The sequence below is a fragment of the Pyrgilauda ruficollis genome, unplaced genomic scaffold (assembly GCF_017590135.1).
Source record: "Pyrgilauda ruficollis isolate IOZ18807 unplaced genomic scaffold, ASM1759013v1 scaffold36, whole genome shotgun sequence".
NCBI lineage: Eukaryota > Metazoa > Chordata > Aves > Passeriformes > Passeridae > Pyrgilauda > Pyrgilauda ruficollis.
Window position 1 is genome coordinate 89,905 of NW_024525045.1, and position 15,514 is coordinate 105,418.

Here is a 15,514-nt window from a genome sequence, read left to right on the forward strand (position 1 = left end):
CTGCCTTAGAAGGGCTGCTCCCCTGCTCTAGCAGTGATCTGCACTAATGCACCCACACTTCAGAGACTCAGCCAGTGTCTCTGCTTGGTGCTGAATGGCACTGTGTGCCTGCACCAGCTGGAGCTGCTGTGCACAACTTGGCACTGACACAGCTTTTGGAGCTGTTACCCTCTTCCATGACAGCTCCAGTATGGGGATTTTGGAGCTTGGCTATGTGCCATTGGCCAAACAGCTAATGATAATAATATAATAATAATAATAATTATTACTATTATTATTAATAATAATAACAGTTGTAATAACAACTGTTAGGAAGAACATCTAATAAACACTTGCAGAATGCTTTACATGTTCACAAGGCCAAAGGAAACTACTCATTTTAGTTGTATGAGTGGGTATTATTATTCCATTTTTAAAGCTGGGGAAATTGTTACAGTGAGGCAAGGTGACTTGCCCAAAACATGTCTGTCAGCATTACGTTTTAAGAGCTGCAGGTCTTGGTACCATAGAGAAGATGCAGCCTAAGCTAAGATGGGAGATTCCACGGCTGCAATTACATCAGGTGACCAGGAGAATTTGCTAGCATAAGGGTTAAGGTTCCACAATTTCTTCTTCTGAGTATATCTACGCAACTGTATAATCTGCTTCTGAGGATCAGATCTCTGCAGCCGCAGATATTGCAAGATCCATTTATAAGGTGAGAAGAAAAGGCAATGTAATTGTAAGGATGACTAATGCATAATTCCTGGTTTTGTGTTGGTGTCTTTGCTTGTTATGTGAAATGCAGGCCCTGCCCAGTGGTTCCACATGCTGCCTTGGCACACCTGCTCTGTGGCATTCTCCAAAAGACAGACTCTGTCATCCTAGGCAATCTCCAGGAGGTTTCTAAGGGGAAGAAATTGGCAACTGTGAGGAAAAATTACGGTAAAAAACACAGGAAAGTGGTCTGCACTGCACAGGACCTGGTTAGACCACCTGTGACATGAACACACAGCACTTTCAAAGGCTTCGATAATCTCTGAGCAGACCAAGGTAATAAGTCAACTCTGCAGCAGATTGAAGGAAGCTCATAGGTGGTAGCAGACAGACAAGCTTGCTAGGAAGTAGTTGGTGTGGCAGTCATGTGCAATTAATAGTCACGTGCTCCTATAACAAGGTAAAGGGTTTCCATTCAACCCTCTCTAGCTATAACCTGACCAAAAAGGTTAAAGAAATAGTGTCAGCACCAGCATACAGAATAATACATAGGACAATGTGAACTCACTCTTCACAGCAATTGCTTACTAGCAGGATCCAGATTGCTTATTAGCTTGGATCCAGAATTCACAGCTTGTCAACAAGGCAAAGGATCTCCCAAGGAGACAGAGACACCTAAGGGAAGAACTGTTAAAAGAACACACCTTTGGACTTCCTTCAGTATATGGCTGGACCTGGAATAACTGGAATAGTATTTTCAAATTGGGATGGGCATGAATATCAGGGTGGGGAAGAAGAGGATTGTTGCCATGTGCATCTAGCTTCTGCCTGTGAATCACTCCTTTAATTTTCAGTTTTTGTGTCTTACACCGGATGTCTGAGAAGTCAGTAAGGCTGTACGAATAGAATTAAGAAGAGAGAGGGTGGATGCTCTGCATATGATTGGCAGCCATTTGGGATCATCATCTGTTGGCAGTGTTCTTCACTGAAATGTTCAATGGTTTCCCAAGTCTGATACAGCAAGATAACCACAAAACTAGAGCAAACTCTGTATTTCCCTGTATTTTTGCCTAAGAAACCATTCACCAATATATGAAAGTATGTATCTGCATCCCCCTATGCCAGCATAGGTTTTAAGGCCTTTTTTCCAGAATAGTTTCAACTCAAAAAGAGATTTGACTCCATAGATTCCAAGACACTCCCCAGAACCAAGCAGGCATCAGTATTCCTCATCCTGAAATACAGAAGAGAGGCAAAAAAGGAAAACAGCTCATCTTGGAAGAAAAGACATGCTTTTTAAGATATCCATTATGCTGTCTGCTGGATCTTGCTGCTTCTCACAAGGAACTTTTCTGAGACAGACAGAGAGACAGATAGATAGAGGGATACCATTGCGCTGTTCTGACCCTTCAAGGGCATGAACTGCCATATGAACAGAGATTTTGGTTCAGGTTTGTTGGTTCATGTCTTTATGAGTGTGACATTTCTGAATACAGCTGTTTAGGAGTTCTACAACAAGTAGCTAGGAAAGAATAAACATCAGATGTTAACTGATGCATCTGGATGTCCATGAAAGAATCTACTGCCAAAAGCAAGTAACTTCCCACAGTTTGGAATTGTCTGGAGTGGGTCACCTGGACCACGTCACTGAGAAGTAAAGTTAGTCAGGGAAATAGACTGAGCTCCAAATTTGACTTGTGCCAAAGTTCTCTGAGCCAGAACCTTTCAAGCTTAACTTCAGTACGGAATGTTCTGTTAGGTTGAGGAGTTTTTTCTGGCCCTGTGCTTTCAGCTGGAAGGATTATAGCAATGAATGCTGCATTCATTAAAAAAAAAATAATAATACATGAATAACTCCCTGTTAAAGCAGAAACTTCTCACTCATCAGATAAGTCAAAATGAAATTCTTTAGAAGAATTCTCAAAACTATTCTCTTCCACAAAAAAGGTGAATATTAGACCCATAACAGAGGTATCCACAATGTGCATGAAGAAGGGAGGAACAGGCACACACATGGCACAGGTTTGTTTAGACACATTAATGACTTACAATAATTAGGGTTTAGAAACTCTTGAAGTTTATTTAGGACTTACTCAGCCTCTGCTACAAAGATCTCCAAGCAAATGCACGTCCACTATGGCAAACAATACTTTCAAGGCTGGCAGAAGTCCTGCTGAGAGGACTGCAGTGAGAACGTGTCTGTCAGGTTAGTTTTATGTTGTTAAGGAAATAACTTTTGCTGTGTTTCATTTCGCTGCACTCATGCAGACATGCTTCTTTTGAAGAGGATCTGATGAATACAGATTTGCACCTTGACAACATTTCTAATGCATGAACAAGTTTTTAGAGTTAAATGAGTGCATTTGGTATATAAAACAGTTCAGTCAAAATTCTGTGTTCTTGAGTGCATCAGACTAGGAAATGGTGGAAAATAAAATTAAGATTAGCTGTCTGTAAGACTCCTCATAGGAGGTAACACCATCTACAGAATAGACTGGTATACAGTGTTCATCTCATCTCTATAGAATAATTTTTAATAAATTGTAGTGTACAGTAAAATTTTGTTTCCCCATATGTTAACATCCCTTTTCTCTTGAGACTCGCAACAGTCAGAGGAAAGACTGTAACAAAATGGTTTGACTTGTGAGTGAAGGGTCTAAGAAGGGGCCAGGATTATTGGACAGAAAAAGCTGCCAGACCTGTTCAGTGGCAAGTAAGGTTCTTAGCTGCTTTTACAACCACACAAAGCCAGCATTCAAGGGCTTATCACTCTAGTGTCCAGCAAGTCTTTGTTACATATGTTTAAAATAAAAATTGCCTCTAACTGCCAGGTCATCTGCACAGCAGAATTTAAATTCAAATGTCAAACAAATTCAAGCACCTTTTACTTTGGTGAAAACAAAGCCTGTAGCTACCATCAGGGAACCTAAACAGTGGCTGTGAATGGTCATATTTCTGGCAACCCCAACACCAGGTACCCTATTATGAACAACCTGTTGCTATAACAACAGTTAATAGGATTAGACTTGAAAGACTGGCTAAGTTCCACAAGCAATTTAATAACTGAATCTCAGTCTTACCAACCAGAACCTGTTTCATCAAAGGTTTGTCCCTGCTCTCTCCGAAACCAGCAGTGACATTCACTATTGTTCCATTAGCAACAAGATTGTACCTTTCAGATTTTATTTCAATTTTTAAAGTTACATTTGTTCAAATTCAACGTATATAAAATTCCTGTATCAGATTCCCTTAAGAATTGTGGCTTCTCAAAGGACACAGACAGCTGCCAAGATGCAGCAGTAAACTGGTGTGCACCAGCTGACTGACCGCATTCCTTCAGCCACAAGCAATGGGGGAACACATGCTTAAGACAGGCTGCTGGAAAATCCTTCCCAAAGCAGCAGCCTGTCAAAGTCTATCACAATCTTCTGCACTGCAAGACTTCAGCTTCACACTTTAGGTTTTGTGCAAAGGGAATGATTATTCCCAAGCTGTGCAGAGAAGAACATCAAATTGGCAGAGAGCACAAAGCTGTAGTTTTCCTTCTTTTTTGTATTCCACTGTAAATGTACTTCTTCTCAAAATCTTCAAGTAGATTTTTCTGAAGGGAAGCATACTATTAGCCCTCTCTCAGGCAAGCTGCTGTGTCCAGAGTTCTCTCACACTACTAAGATCTTTCTGGTACTACACATGGTTATGGAGAGAGAGTTTATCTCATGCTTTGAATACACCTTGCTAAGTTTCAGCTGCATAGCAGAAGAGTGAACTTTAATCCAAGCAAATGCTCTGCAGCAATTGTAAAGTAATCTCAAAGACATGCACAAGGATATACAGGTTCCATTTCCTAAGTCAGAGTGATTACTCTTAAATCCAGGACTATGTAGCACCTCAGCTATACCAAGAAATGGAAACACAGAAGAAAGCTTCAAAGCATTTCTTCTTATTAGAGTTCCCCAACTTTCCTCAGCAAACAGGACAGCTGGTTCAACACAGGGAAGCACTGCACATCCAGAGTTCAAGTGAATTACTTACATGCTTTCAAATTACTTGAACTATTCCACTCTGGAAGAACTGGCACTTGCACAGCGTCAGCTGTTACATTATTAGACCAAGAGATCTGATCTTGTTTGAAAAGTCAAGAACTGCTTGTTAATAATTTGGTTCAGGTAGATTAAACTGACTGTTGAAAATGGCATAAAAAAATATTTTTCATGGCTTTGAATTTAAACAAATTTAAATTCTCTTTACTTCACATCTCCTTCTTCACTCCTCTACTTAAAGACTTCTCTTTCTTCACAACTATTCTCATTTACATGCTACTTTCTTTTTTCCTTTCACATAAATACACACATTAGCTGCTCTCTTTTTTCTATAAACACATTGCTTTTTTTCTCCTCCTCTTACAGTACCTCATCCATCCTCAGAGATATCTTCCTCTACCTCAATCTTTTTTTCTGTCTTGCAGCTATGTAACAAACACACATGCATTTCTGCCTAAATTAGCATAATTTGGCTACAGTTTTAATTTCATTTTCTTCTCAAGTGCTTTACAACTCTTTTTTCTTCAACTTCCTTTGGGTACCCCAGGTGAATGAGCACTGATCCTACTCAGTGCAGGCATGGAGAGCATGACAACTGCCAGACACTCTGGATTCATAGTGAAGACTGACTCAACACTGGGCACACACAACAGCTGTGCACGGAAAACCCCAGATTCACAGATCCCTGAGCACCAGATTCAGGACACATGGGCTCAGTATGATATTGGTGAGAAACAAAAACATCCTTGGGATAACTGGCTCCATAGAAGCACAGCTTGGGTGTCCCAGCAGTGCACAGCTGGAGCTGAACATTCAGGTTACAATAGTGTGACTGTACACAGCACCAGACAATCCACTTAAACCTAATTAGCTCCAGCTCAATTCTGGCATTGCTAGAGTCAGCACCGACAGTGGTGAGAGCACAACAGGGTGTTTATAGTCCTAGAAGGACAGGGCAGGGTGGAGCAGAGGCACAAACCCAGCAGCTGTTTGGAGCTGGGGAGCAGTGGCACATCAGCACCAGGGCTAGAGCCAGGAGCAGGGTGCTGCCAGCAGGTTTAGTAACTGGCCGGCGGAGCCAGTCGGGTTCTGCATTGCACGGAGCTAATTAGTCCCCACCCGCGGAGCCAGTGCCTTGTGCTTCCTGCACTGCTCAGTTCATGCTGCTGGGTGACTCTCTACTGCATTCCCCAGGTCTGCATTACGCAAAATGTGGCATCTCCCCTTCCCTGGATGGCTGAGACAGCTGTCTGAAAATCTACATTTTTCTTTGCAAGATAACAGGTATCCATGTTTGCACGTGACACAGTCTCTTTCACTAGAACAGGAATGTCAGTGAGGAGATTTTGAAGACTTCTCCAGGATTTCTGAGTGAACAGTTGTGTCAGCTTGGAAGTGACTGTGTTTCAATAGCTTTGCTATTGAAATCCTGCAGGTTCTTACAGCAGTGCTCCAGTGGCTCTGCAGCACAGGAATTTTGAGAAGCACTGCATTTACCAGATATGCCTAAGAACTGTTGTTGTACAGCTGCATCATGGATCTGACATCTCCAGCAGAATCTATTAGAGGGACAGAATCCATGTGAATAGCTGACTCATAACACACAGTAATGCCAAAGCAGCTCAGAAGCACTGAATTCACTTCAATCGTTTTACTATTTAAGGGCATTGCCATGCAGGAGAACAGAGATTTTGTGTAAACATAGGACTTATTTCCAGGTGTTACAAAATGCATGCAAACATATTTCTCCCTGGGAAACTCTGGAAAGAAATATAGTATTTCAGTATTTAGGAATCTCAGCTTCTGAGATAGTGTTGGCAATTCAACAGACTGCATTAGTCAGTAATTTATGCAAACCTAACAGGTGTTTTTATGTTTTGGAGAAAGCCAAGGTTTCCAGTTCTCTAACTGGAGCTGATCCTGGAGTCCCAGCTGTCAGGTGGTTGGGGATGCCAGTCTGGCCCATCCCTCAAGCTCATATTAAACCATCTCCATCTAGATTTGTAACACCACATTAATAATCTGTTGAGCCATCATCCCCTGTTAGAAGGGATAACTGGTTAAATCCAATGGACATAATCAACCTTATTTTCTTTCCACTAAAAAAAAAAAAAAAAATTAAAAAAAAAAAATCCGTTTCTAACTGTTTGTTTCTGCCAAGGAAACACCCCAACTAGCAATAACTCAATTACAGTCTGTAGCATTCTATTGCAGAACACGTGCCACCTTCTGCTTCAAGCTAAGAAAGACCTAGACAGAGATACAACTCACCATCTCATTCTCTTCTCCCTGGTTAAGCTGTGCATAATGGTTCTTGGCAGGATTTTCCCCCATGAAATGAACCTCTGGAGACTTTCTACAGCACCCTCAGGACAGATCTTCAGCATAGTGTGCTTGAACTTCTACATTGAGGAAGTGCTCTAAGTACACACCTTCCTTATAATTCTGATGATGTTTGAAGTAGGGAGCTCCTCCCTCTCTGGGGTCAGCAGGTAACACTTTATCCCTCCTCCCTCCATTCTGTTGTTGGAGTTTTGCAATTGTGAGGGTTCATGCAGAATTCAGTCAAAAATGCAAGAAAGAAAAAGTTCAATCTTACAAGTGTTTGACACAATATGACTCCAGAGCATAACTCTGGTAGGTGCAAGCAAGTGCTGCTGGCACAAAACTTTTAGGGGAGGGCAAGAGGGGAGTATTATTCTTCAAGAGATTATGGAATCACTGGAGACCAGGAGTGTGTCCAAATAAGAAACAAAATAGCCATTGCTGTTGTTAACATTCTTAGCAACCAGTCCGAGCTAAGTGTCCAGCAGTGATCTCCACATAAGCTGCAGAAAATAAATCAAGCTCTGGCACTGTAAAAAGGGGCCCCAGTTTGTGCAGGTGGATTTGTACACTGACTGTGTGTCAGGATCCAGCCAGGTAGGATTTGTAACGAGGAGCTTTATTCATTATTAAGAATATCCTCATAGAATGTTTGCTGACTGTGCCATATAGCTTTGGGACACATCACTGAAGTTATTTACTCACTCCTGGGGAAAACTGGAGTTTCCCACTCATGTCAGTAAGCTGGATAAGATGTCTCTGACCTTTAAATCAGAGCCAAAAGGAAGCTGGCAGGAAAACAACACTGAGAGTTTTGCCACCTCTTCTTTTTTTTTTTTTTTTTTTTTTTTTTTTTTTTTTTGGGCTGCATTTGCTGATTAGTCTTGTGATTCATTCCCATTCCACTACTATTTCCTTGTACTTTGCTACTTTACTGCTTTTTAAGAAGTTACACAAGAAATATTTTAGGAGTGAGGTCAGGAAAGGCAAACCTGTTCTTCCAGTAAGTGTGTTAAGAAAACTAAAACATTACTTCTAGGGTGACTGAAACAGATCAAGAAGTATCAAGTTAGTTCCTAATCCTCAGCATTTTGCTGCCATGAGGTATGGACTTGTACAAATCCATATCTCAATCAACAGGAAAGACCACTGCCTATCCTCCAGGGCAGGCTCAGAGGACCTGAAACCGAGAAATGCAAGAAACAGAGAAGAGAAAATGAAGGCATTAGCTCAGTTAATACAAACAGGTATGCACCCATGCCCAGCACAGGGACAGATGTGTTTGAAAATGCTGGTGCTAAGCACCGCAGGGAAGTTGTTCTGCCTTGACACCTCCAAGAGGAGCCCAGACCAGAGGCTGGACTGACAAGGATATATCTGCGCTAAGCTGTGTAAGGGTGATTTATTGCACAAGATCAAGGGGGAAGAAGGCTCTCTCCAGACCCAACTTCAGTGCTACCCTCTCCTTCCTCCACTGCAACTTGCTCTGAACCTCTCAACTTACCATTTTATTTGTCTGAGACCAACCAAGCAAAGGGAACTCCAGTTGTTATACGAGAGCCACAGTATAAACTAAAACTAAAAAAGAACATACTAAATTCCATTTTTGATAAACCTGATTACATGGGGAAAATGAGCATTGCTATCTAGAAGCTGTAACAGACAGGGAACAACTGTAAAGATACCTTTTCTAAGGCAGGCTGATGATTTTGGGAAATGACTCATTGTTTTAGGAGGTGCCGGGGGTGAAAAACAGGACGGTCACACACGCTTTTTCTGCCTGGTCAGCTTTTGCTGCTTTCCCAAACATCACCTTTGCTCTTTCTAGTGCCTGTAGCAGACCAGGATGCAGCAGGGGTCCTTGGTTGCTCTGGCACAGAGATGGGAGATGCAGAGTTCCCACCAAAGCAGGGTCTCCAGGGAAGAATAAAGACTCATACAATCTTTTCATTATTCATAGTTTTATTCCAGCTCCAAGGTGTTCTGCACTCCTAGAGAACACCCTTGTAGGAGTATTTATACCTTCACAACTGAAAATGAAGAAAAAACAGGTTAAAGGTGCAAAACATTTGTCAGTTCCATAATCTGACAATCTGTCATAATAACTCATCAAAGTGTTAATCTAGAACCAAAGAAGGTGACATTTGTCCATTTTCTTAAGCATGTTCACCACTGCCTGGAGAGAAAGCAGCCTGAATTGGAACCTTTAGTAATATGATGCTCTCTACTGTTTGGAGTAAGAATTACATAGTATTCGTTCATTAAAAGTTATTTGTTAGCATGTCCTATGGAGTGTCATCATTCATATTTTTTAATTGACATTTGCCTAAAAAAATCATACATAAATTACAAAAATAACTGGTCAAGCTAATATATAAAAGCAATGTAGGATTTAAAATATAGTCCCTTAAACTTATAAATAAATAGTCACAAAGTAGGCAAGCAAGAGACAAAAACACATGCCTCACCTCAACCCAACTTTTATCCCAGTCCTGAAAATACACATATGTATTACATCATCCTTATGCAATTTATTTTGCTTTGAAAAATCTCACAGTATAAACATAAGCCTGACCTCTAAAGCACCCCAAATCTCATTTTCTGTTTCTCAGCATGTGACACCCAGTTCTGGCCACATTACAGAAAGGAAGCTGTGAATCAACTGGTGACAGTCCACAGGAGAGCACTGAGAAGAATGACAAGGGAGTTATAAAGTATGGAAGAGGTACTTAGAGTTTTTCTATCTAAGGAAAAAGAGATTGAGAAGAGTCACGGCAACAGTGTTCAAACACGTAATGGAGAATGTAACATTATCCATGTCCACTGTGGACATGTTATAAGAAAGATTCAGATCAGGCACGAGGGAACACTTCCTCTTGAAGTTAGCAAGCACTAGCATTGCCAGGTGAACGCTCCAGTGTCTGTGGTCTTTAGGGACAGGTGTGGCACGCACTGCCCAGAAATGACCTAACCAGGGGTGGTCCTGTGTGAGGGCAGAGGGACAGAGCTGATGAACTCTTCTGATGCCGCATTTGCCTTCTGCTTCATTGTGGCCAGAAAAAAAAAAAAAAACAAAAAACCAACCCAACAACTCACAGAAGCCCACTGGGAAACACCTTGTGTTTTCCAGCTTTCAAGGCAGCGCTGCCACCCATGTCTTGCACTCCCCAGGCACAACAACAGCTGGGGACTCATCAGAATCTTATCTGTAACAGCGTGGAAGCCTCGGGTACCACCACCCGGGCTGGGCCGCACCTCAGCACCCTCCCCAGGCCTGCCGGGCCGGGCCGGGCCGCGCTGGGTGCCCAGAGGAGCCGGGGCCACAGGGACGAGGCCCCGAGGCGATCACGGGGGTGTGAGGGGGGCACAGAGCCCGGTGTGAGGGCTCCCTGATCCCGGTGCGGGATCCCTGATCCGAGTGTGAGGGCTCCCTGATCCCGGTGCGGGATCCCTGATCCGAGTGTGAGGGCTCCCTGATCCCGGCGCGGGATCCCTGATCCAAGCGTTACAGATCCAGCCCTCCCCGATTCTCCGCTCCCGGCCGACCAGCCCCCGCGGTGCTCCCTCTAAACCCTCCCTCCTTCTCCGCAGCCGAGCCCGGAACCTTCGCGCGGTGAGGCGCGGTTTCCGGCGGGGCGGGCCGCGCGGACCGCGGTGCCCGGAGCTCCCTGGGGGTGGTGCGGGATCCCTGATCCGAGGGTGAGGGCTCCCTGATCCCGGTGCGGGATCCCTGATCCGAGTGTGAGGGCTCCCTGATCCCGGCGCGGGATCCCTGATCCAAGCGTTACAGATCCAGCCCTCCCCGATTCTCCGCTCCCGGCCGACCAGCCCCCGCGGTGCTCCCTCTAAACCCTCCCTCCTTCTCCGCAGCCGAGCCCGGAACCTTCGCGCGGTGAGGCGCGGTTTCCGGCGGGGCGGGCCGATGGGACCGCGGTGCCCGGAAGCGGCTGCCGCTGCCCTTGCCCTCAGCGCGGCCGCGCTCCTGCGGCTCCCGGGCCGCTCCCGCTCCCTCCCGGGCCGCTCCCGCTCCCTCCCGGCCCTTACCATGTGGCGGACGCGGGTGGCGGCGGCTTGGTAAGCGGGACGGGCCCCGACGGGCTGCAGGCGGCGCAGCACAGCGGGTTGGGGTGCGGGTGTGAGTGGCGCAGGGCTGGGCCTGAGGCTGCTGCAGGCGACAGCCTGGTGGCCCCGGGCTGGGCACTTTCCCACCCTCCAGCTCCCCTGGGACCGGGGGAGGCGGTGCATGTGGGAGGGGGCTGCTTCTCCCTCATTCTCGCCCTGGGGAGCTCGGGCCGCTTTCGTGTCCAGGCGTTGTCCCTGCCAGCAGCTGCCTTGCGTCCCGCTTGTTTTCCACCGTTCTGCTATAGCATTCCCGGCTGGAGCAGTGACAGTGATTGGAGGATAATGCCACGATGTTCCTTGGCAAATTTCATAGAGTCATGGAATGGTTTGTGTTGGAAGGGGAGCGTAAAGATCATCTAGTTCCAACCCCTGTTTGGAGCAGCAGTGGGGAAATAAGCGTTGTCTCGTGCTGAGGAAGAAAGGAAATGCCATCCTGCTTTTTGTTGGGTTATGTTTGCTTTGCAGTCACAGGCACAGTAGGGCACTTTTTTCGTGTTTTACAAAACATTTATAATCTCAGTGCAGTGCTGCAGGCCTGTAATCAGGCAGAGCACTCATGTCTGGAAGGGTAGTTTTTGTTATTGTTAAAACCAACGTAGCAGAGGCTTGAAATTTGGAACCCATTAAGTGCTTCATTTAATAGCATTGTTCTGCCACCCTTTTCAATCTGGCTGTAGTTTTCATTGAAAATCTCAAGGTGATTTTTTGGTCAGTATTCATCAGGAGACTTAGCAGCAGGAGGAGGGAGGAAATAGAAAGTGGAAGTTTTGGTGTGATGGAGGAGTAGTGGGGGTTTTAATGGATTCTAAGATTTCAGATGAGCAAGTAAAGCAGTTGGGTTTGAAATATGCAATAACACTCAAAAGGAAGTTGTGGATTGAGGTTTTGCCAGACAACTTTAATGGAATTCAGTTTTCCCTTCAGTTTAAGCACACAGACAATGCTGTAAAACACGATGTGTTTTAAAAGAAAAATCACAGAGAAGAAAGTTACATTATATTACACAAAATGCCTTTAGCCCAGGTGAAGATGAATAACGAGGAGTGACTGCTGTAGTATGTGCTAGCACATGGTCTCTGCTGAAAATAATAAATACCTGTGAAATGTAATGACTGCAAAACAAAATAATGAACAGCCCAGTCACTGGCATGCTTCATACAGGCTTGTCACTCCCTGATTTAAAAGCCTGCCTTCAGAACTGGGAAATTTAACATTTCACGTGTGGAGGCACTTTTTTATTGGCTCTCTTTGTAGTTAATTTCTGAGCATTTTGTAATTCCGTGTCCAAGAGGAGAAATGCTTTACTGGTTCAGGAATTGTTCTGTTCCTGCTTATTAATCTCTTTCTGGGTTCTAAGTTTCATATTGCCAAAGCCCAGCCTTGCAGAGATAATTTAGTATAGCAGCAAAGGGTGTCCTTCACAGCCACAGTGACTTAGGAGTGAGGAGTTGCAGAGCAGTCCCTGGAAATTCCTAAACTTAGATCATTGGTAAAATTGGTCTTAAAGAGAGAAAAATGTCTCAATTCTGATTTTTAACTTCTCTTCCAAGAGTTCCATTTCTGGATTAAAAGTCTTTTTATGACAGTCTTTCACTTCTTTGGACGTTAAGAACGTGCCTGTCATCTCTGCTACATTGACAGTCTTGAGGCAAAGGACTGTATAGATCATAAAGCATGCTATTAGAAAGTGCTCTAATATTTTCCACTAAGTATGATTCACTTGTTGTTGTTAAAATGTGTTAATTTTTAATATTTTAGGATTATGGTATTAGTAAGTTGCCATTTCAGTGATATGAAACACTTCTTTTTTTATTTGTCCTATTTGGAAATAAATGCACTTGATAATATTGAAAACCCTGAAAAAAGCATCAAAGGACAAGGTTTCATTTCAACTTTTAAAATTTCAAGCCTGTAATGTCACATATATTTTGCATTCACTAATTAATATTAACCATTCTGATGTGATGTTACATCCAGAAAATTACAGAAGAAATTACTTTTTTCAGAGCAGTTATCTTTTCCCTAAACTAACAAAATTGCCTCAAAACATTGCAGTGTGCAGATAGTGTAATCAAAAGTACACAAGTTTTATTCCAGACCGTGTGTTTGCATAACATAGGCAGGATTGATTAGGCTCCTGTGTTTTAATGTGCTTTTCACGGCTGAGCTCTGCTTTCAGAGTCAAATCTTGCAGACTTTTCCCTCCTAAATCTGAATTCCTTCATGAAAGCATCAGTGCACATGGTGCAGCCACCTCCAGAACTAACCTTGTCTATGCATGACCCAAGACAAAACCATAATCTTGTAATCCTAGAACCACAGCAAGTGAAAGGAACTGAAAGATGTCATTAAGCACATGCTTGGCCTAAGTAGGACAAATGTATTCTGCAAATAATTTTTTTTGGTTTTGTTTTTTTTTTTTTTTAATGTTCTTTAAAATTTCATTGAGAGAATAAGACAGGCCAAACTGTTTTCCTGTATGGTGGAAGTCTTTTGTGGGCTCTTTAGCCCAAACAATGCTTTACCACATGTTACTTACCTTACTGAAGTTTGAAAGTTAAATGTAATCCATAACAGACCTCAGAATTTGTAGTTAAGGTTTTGTGTCTGTGACCACTAGAAATACTATAGCTGTTAACAATGTTTGCAGCTTATTTCTTCATGAGCGTAGCAGCAGTAGCTGGAAATTGTGGATTCAAAATGACGTAATAAGATTATCTGTAACCAGCTGAAATGTAATGTGGATTGCTTCTAAAGAGGTGTTTGAGTTAATGGTGTGTTGAAGAAATCAGTTGAAATTTTTGTTTCTTTCTTTCTTTCAGTGTCATCTGCCGGAGTCTAGCAAACAGCAGCTGTGGAATAAAGAGAAAATCACCGCTTCAAAACCTGCATCTTGTTTCCCGAAGTATACATCATCCCTACTATCCAAGTGCAAAGTTCCAGAGACCTCCCTTAAGGATATCCATTCAGCAGTTCTCTTCTCTGAATCGTCTTCCCCTTCACAAAACAAAACTTTTAAATGTAAAACATGGATACCAGTCCCACAGGAACTTTTGGCTGGCCAGATTAGCCTCTAGACTTCTCAGAGTTCGCTATCTCATCTTAGGATCTGCAGTAGGAGGTGGCTACACAGCTAAGAAGGTATTTATCTCTGGAAGCTATTTCATGCATTTTATCTTTGCTATTACATACTTCAGAACAGAAGTTCTTGTTATATAGCCACAAAAATACGGGATGCCATTGCTTGGTTAACTGGTGATAATAAAGATGAGTGAATATGGAAAACATTGTTTAGGAAACTGCTATAGATCTTAAAAGATCAAAGTACTACTCATATCTAAAGATGGTGGGTTAGTATGTTTTATGTGTAGGTAGTAGTTGCTCATGCACTTTATGTACATTTCTTTTTCTATTTCTGCCATGATTTTTTTTTCCTTTCTCTGTTAGACATATGAGCAGTGGAAGGACATGATACCAGATCTCGAGGATTATAAGTGGATTGTTCCTGACTTCATTTGGGAGCTTGATGAACTTGTTGACTTCGGTATCACAAAGCCATGATGTTACTCTGTCTAAAGACTGGCATGTGTAAAACTTAAACACAGGAGTGTAGGTCCTCAGGGCCTCACTCCAGGAGTAGCTTTTCAGGTGTAATTTGAGGGGACTTTTATTTTTGGAGTTTGATGCGTGTTTCATCAAAGCATTTGTGTCAGTGTGTTTGTAAGAAGAAATTAAGCTCTGTGTAGCCATATAGTCCTATTAGTCTCTCAGAAAGGAGAGTTGCAGTGTGATCAAGGGGACTCACACAGGTCTTCGTAGTATTATGCAGAAAGTTTTTGCTTTCCATATGATTGACTTAAAGTGAAGATATAAATAGATAGTAAAAAAATAAGTGTGAGTAAAATACCAGTTGAAAATGCAGAACAGTGAACCTGCCTATCCACAAAATTGTCTTGAAGGTACAGAAGAAACGAAAATGAAAAATACTGAGACTTGCTTTCCTGAGCCTTCAGGTTGCAGTAGAGGCTCTTGTGTATTTTTAGATGAAAGACAGAAATCTGAAAATCAAGTCAAACACTGGCTTATATTTTATATGCAGGGTAGAAATGTTGTGATTTTTTTTTTTTAAAGAATCATCTCTATGTAGATTTTACTGCATAGAATCATAGAATGCTTTGGATTGGGAGGGACCTTAGAGATATTCAGTTCCAACCTCGATGCCATGTGTGAGAATTGCATAGATAAATGCAGATATTGAAAACTGATACAAGTTTTTCTTGTCTTACTGCAAATGGACACTACATTTTTATAGTACTTTAAAGGTAATGATT

At 42.7% G+C, this 15,514-nt stretch overlaps 2 protein-coding genes across 4 annotated transcripts in view; one reads left to right on the forward strand and one right to left on the reverse strand.

The window, feature by feature from the left end:
• The window catches only part of ATP13A4 (ATPase 13A4), a 36,526-nt gene extending 29,383 nt beyond the window's left edge, over window positions 1-7,143 (reverse strand). The window contains exon 1 of the mRNA XM_041475723.1: window positions 7,008-7,143. Within this exon, the coding sequence (XP_041331657.1) occupies window positions 7,008-7,070 (63 nt within the window). The 5' untranslated portion in view covers window positions 7,071-7,143. The remainder of the gene's footprint in view (window positions 1-7,007) is intronic.
• A 3,849-nt stretch (window positions 7,144-10,992) lies between these two features.
• The window catches only part of OPA1 (OPA1 mitochondrial dynamin like GTPase), a 52,950-nt gene continuing 48,428 nt past the window's right edge, over window positions 10,993-15,514 (forward strand). For all 3 annotated transcript variants that reach the window (XM_041475644.1, XM_041475638.1, XM_041475639.1), the window contains exons 1-3: window positions 10,993-11,135; window positions 14,006-14,324; window positions 14,631-14,727. In XM_041475644.1, coding sequence (XP_041331578.1) covers window positions 11,107-11,135; window positions 14,006-14,324; window positions 14,631-14,727 — 445 coding nt within the window. In that variant the 5' untranslated portion in view covers window positions 10,993-11,106. The remainder of the gene's footprint in view (window positions 11,136-14,005; window positions 14,325-14,630; window positions 14,728-15,514) is intronic.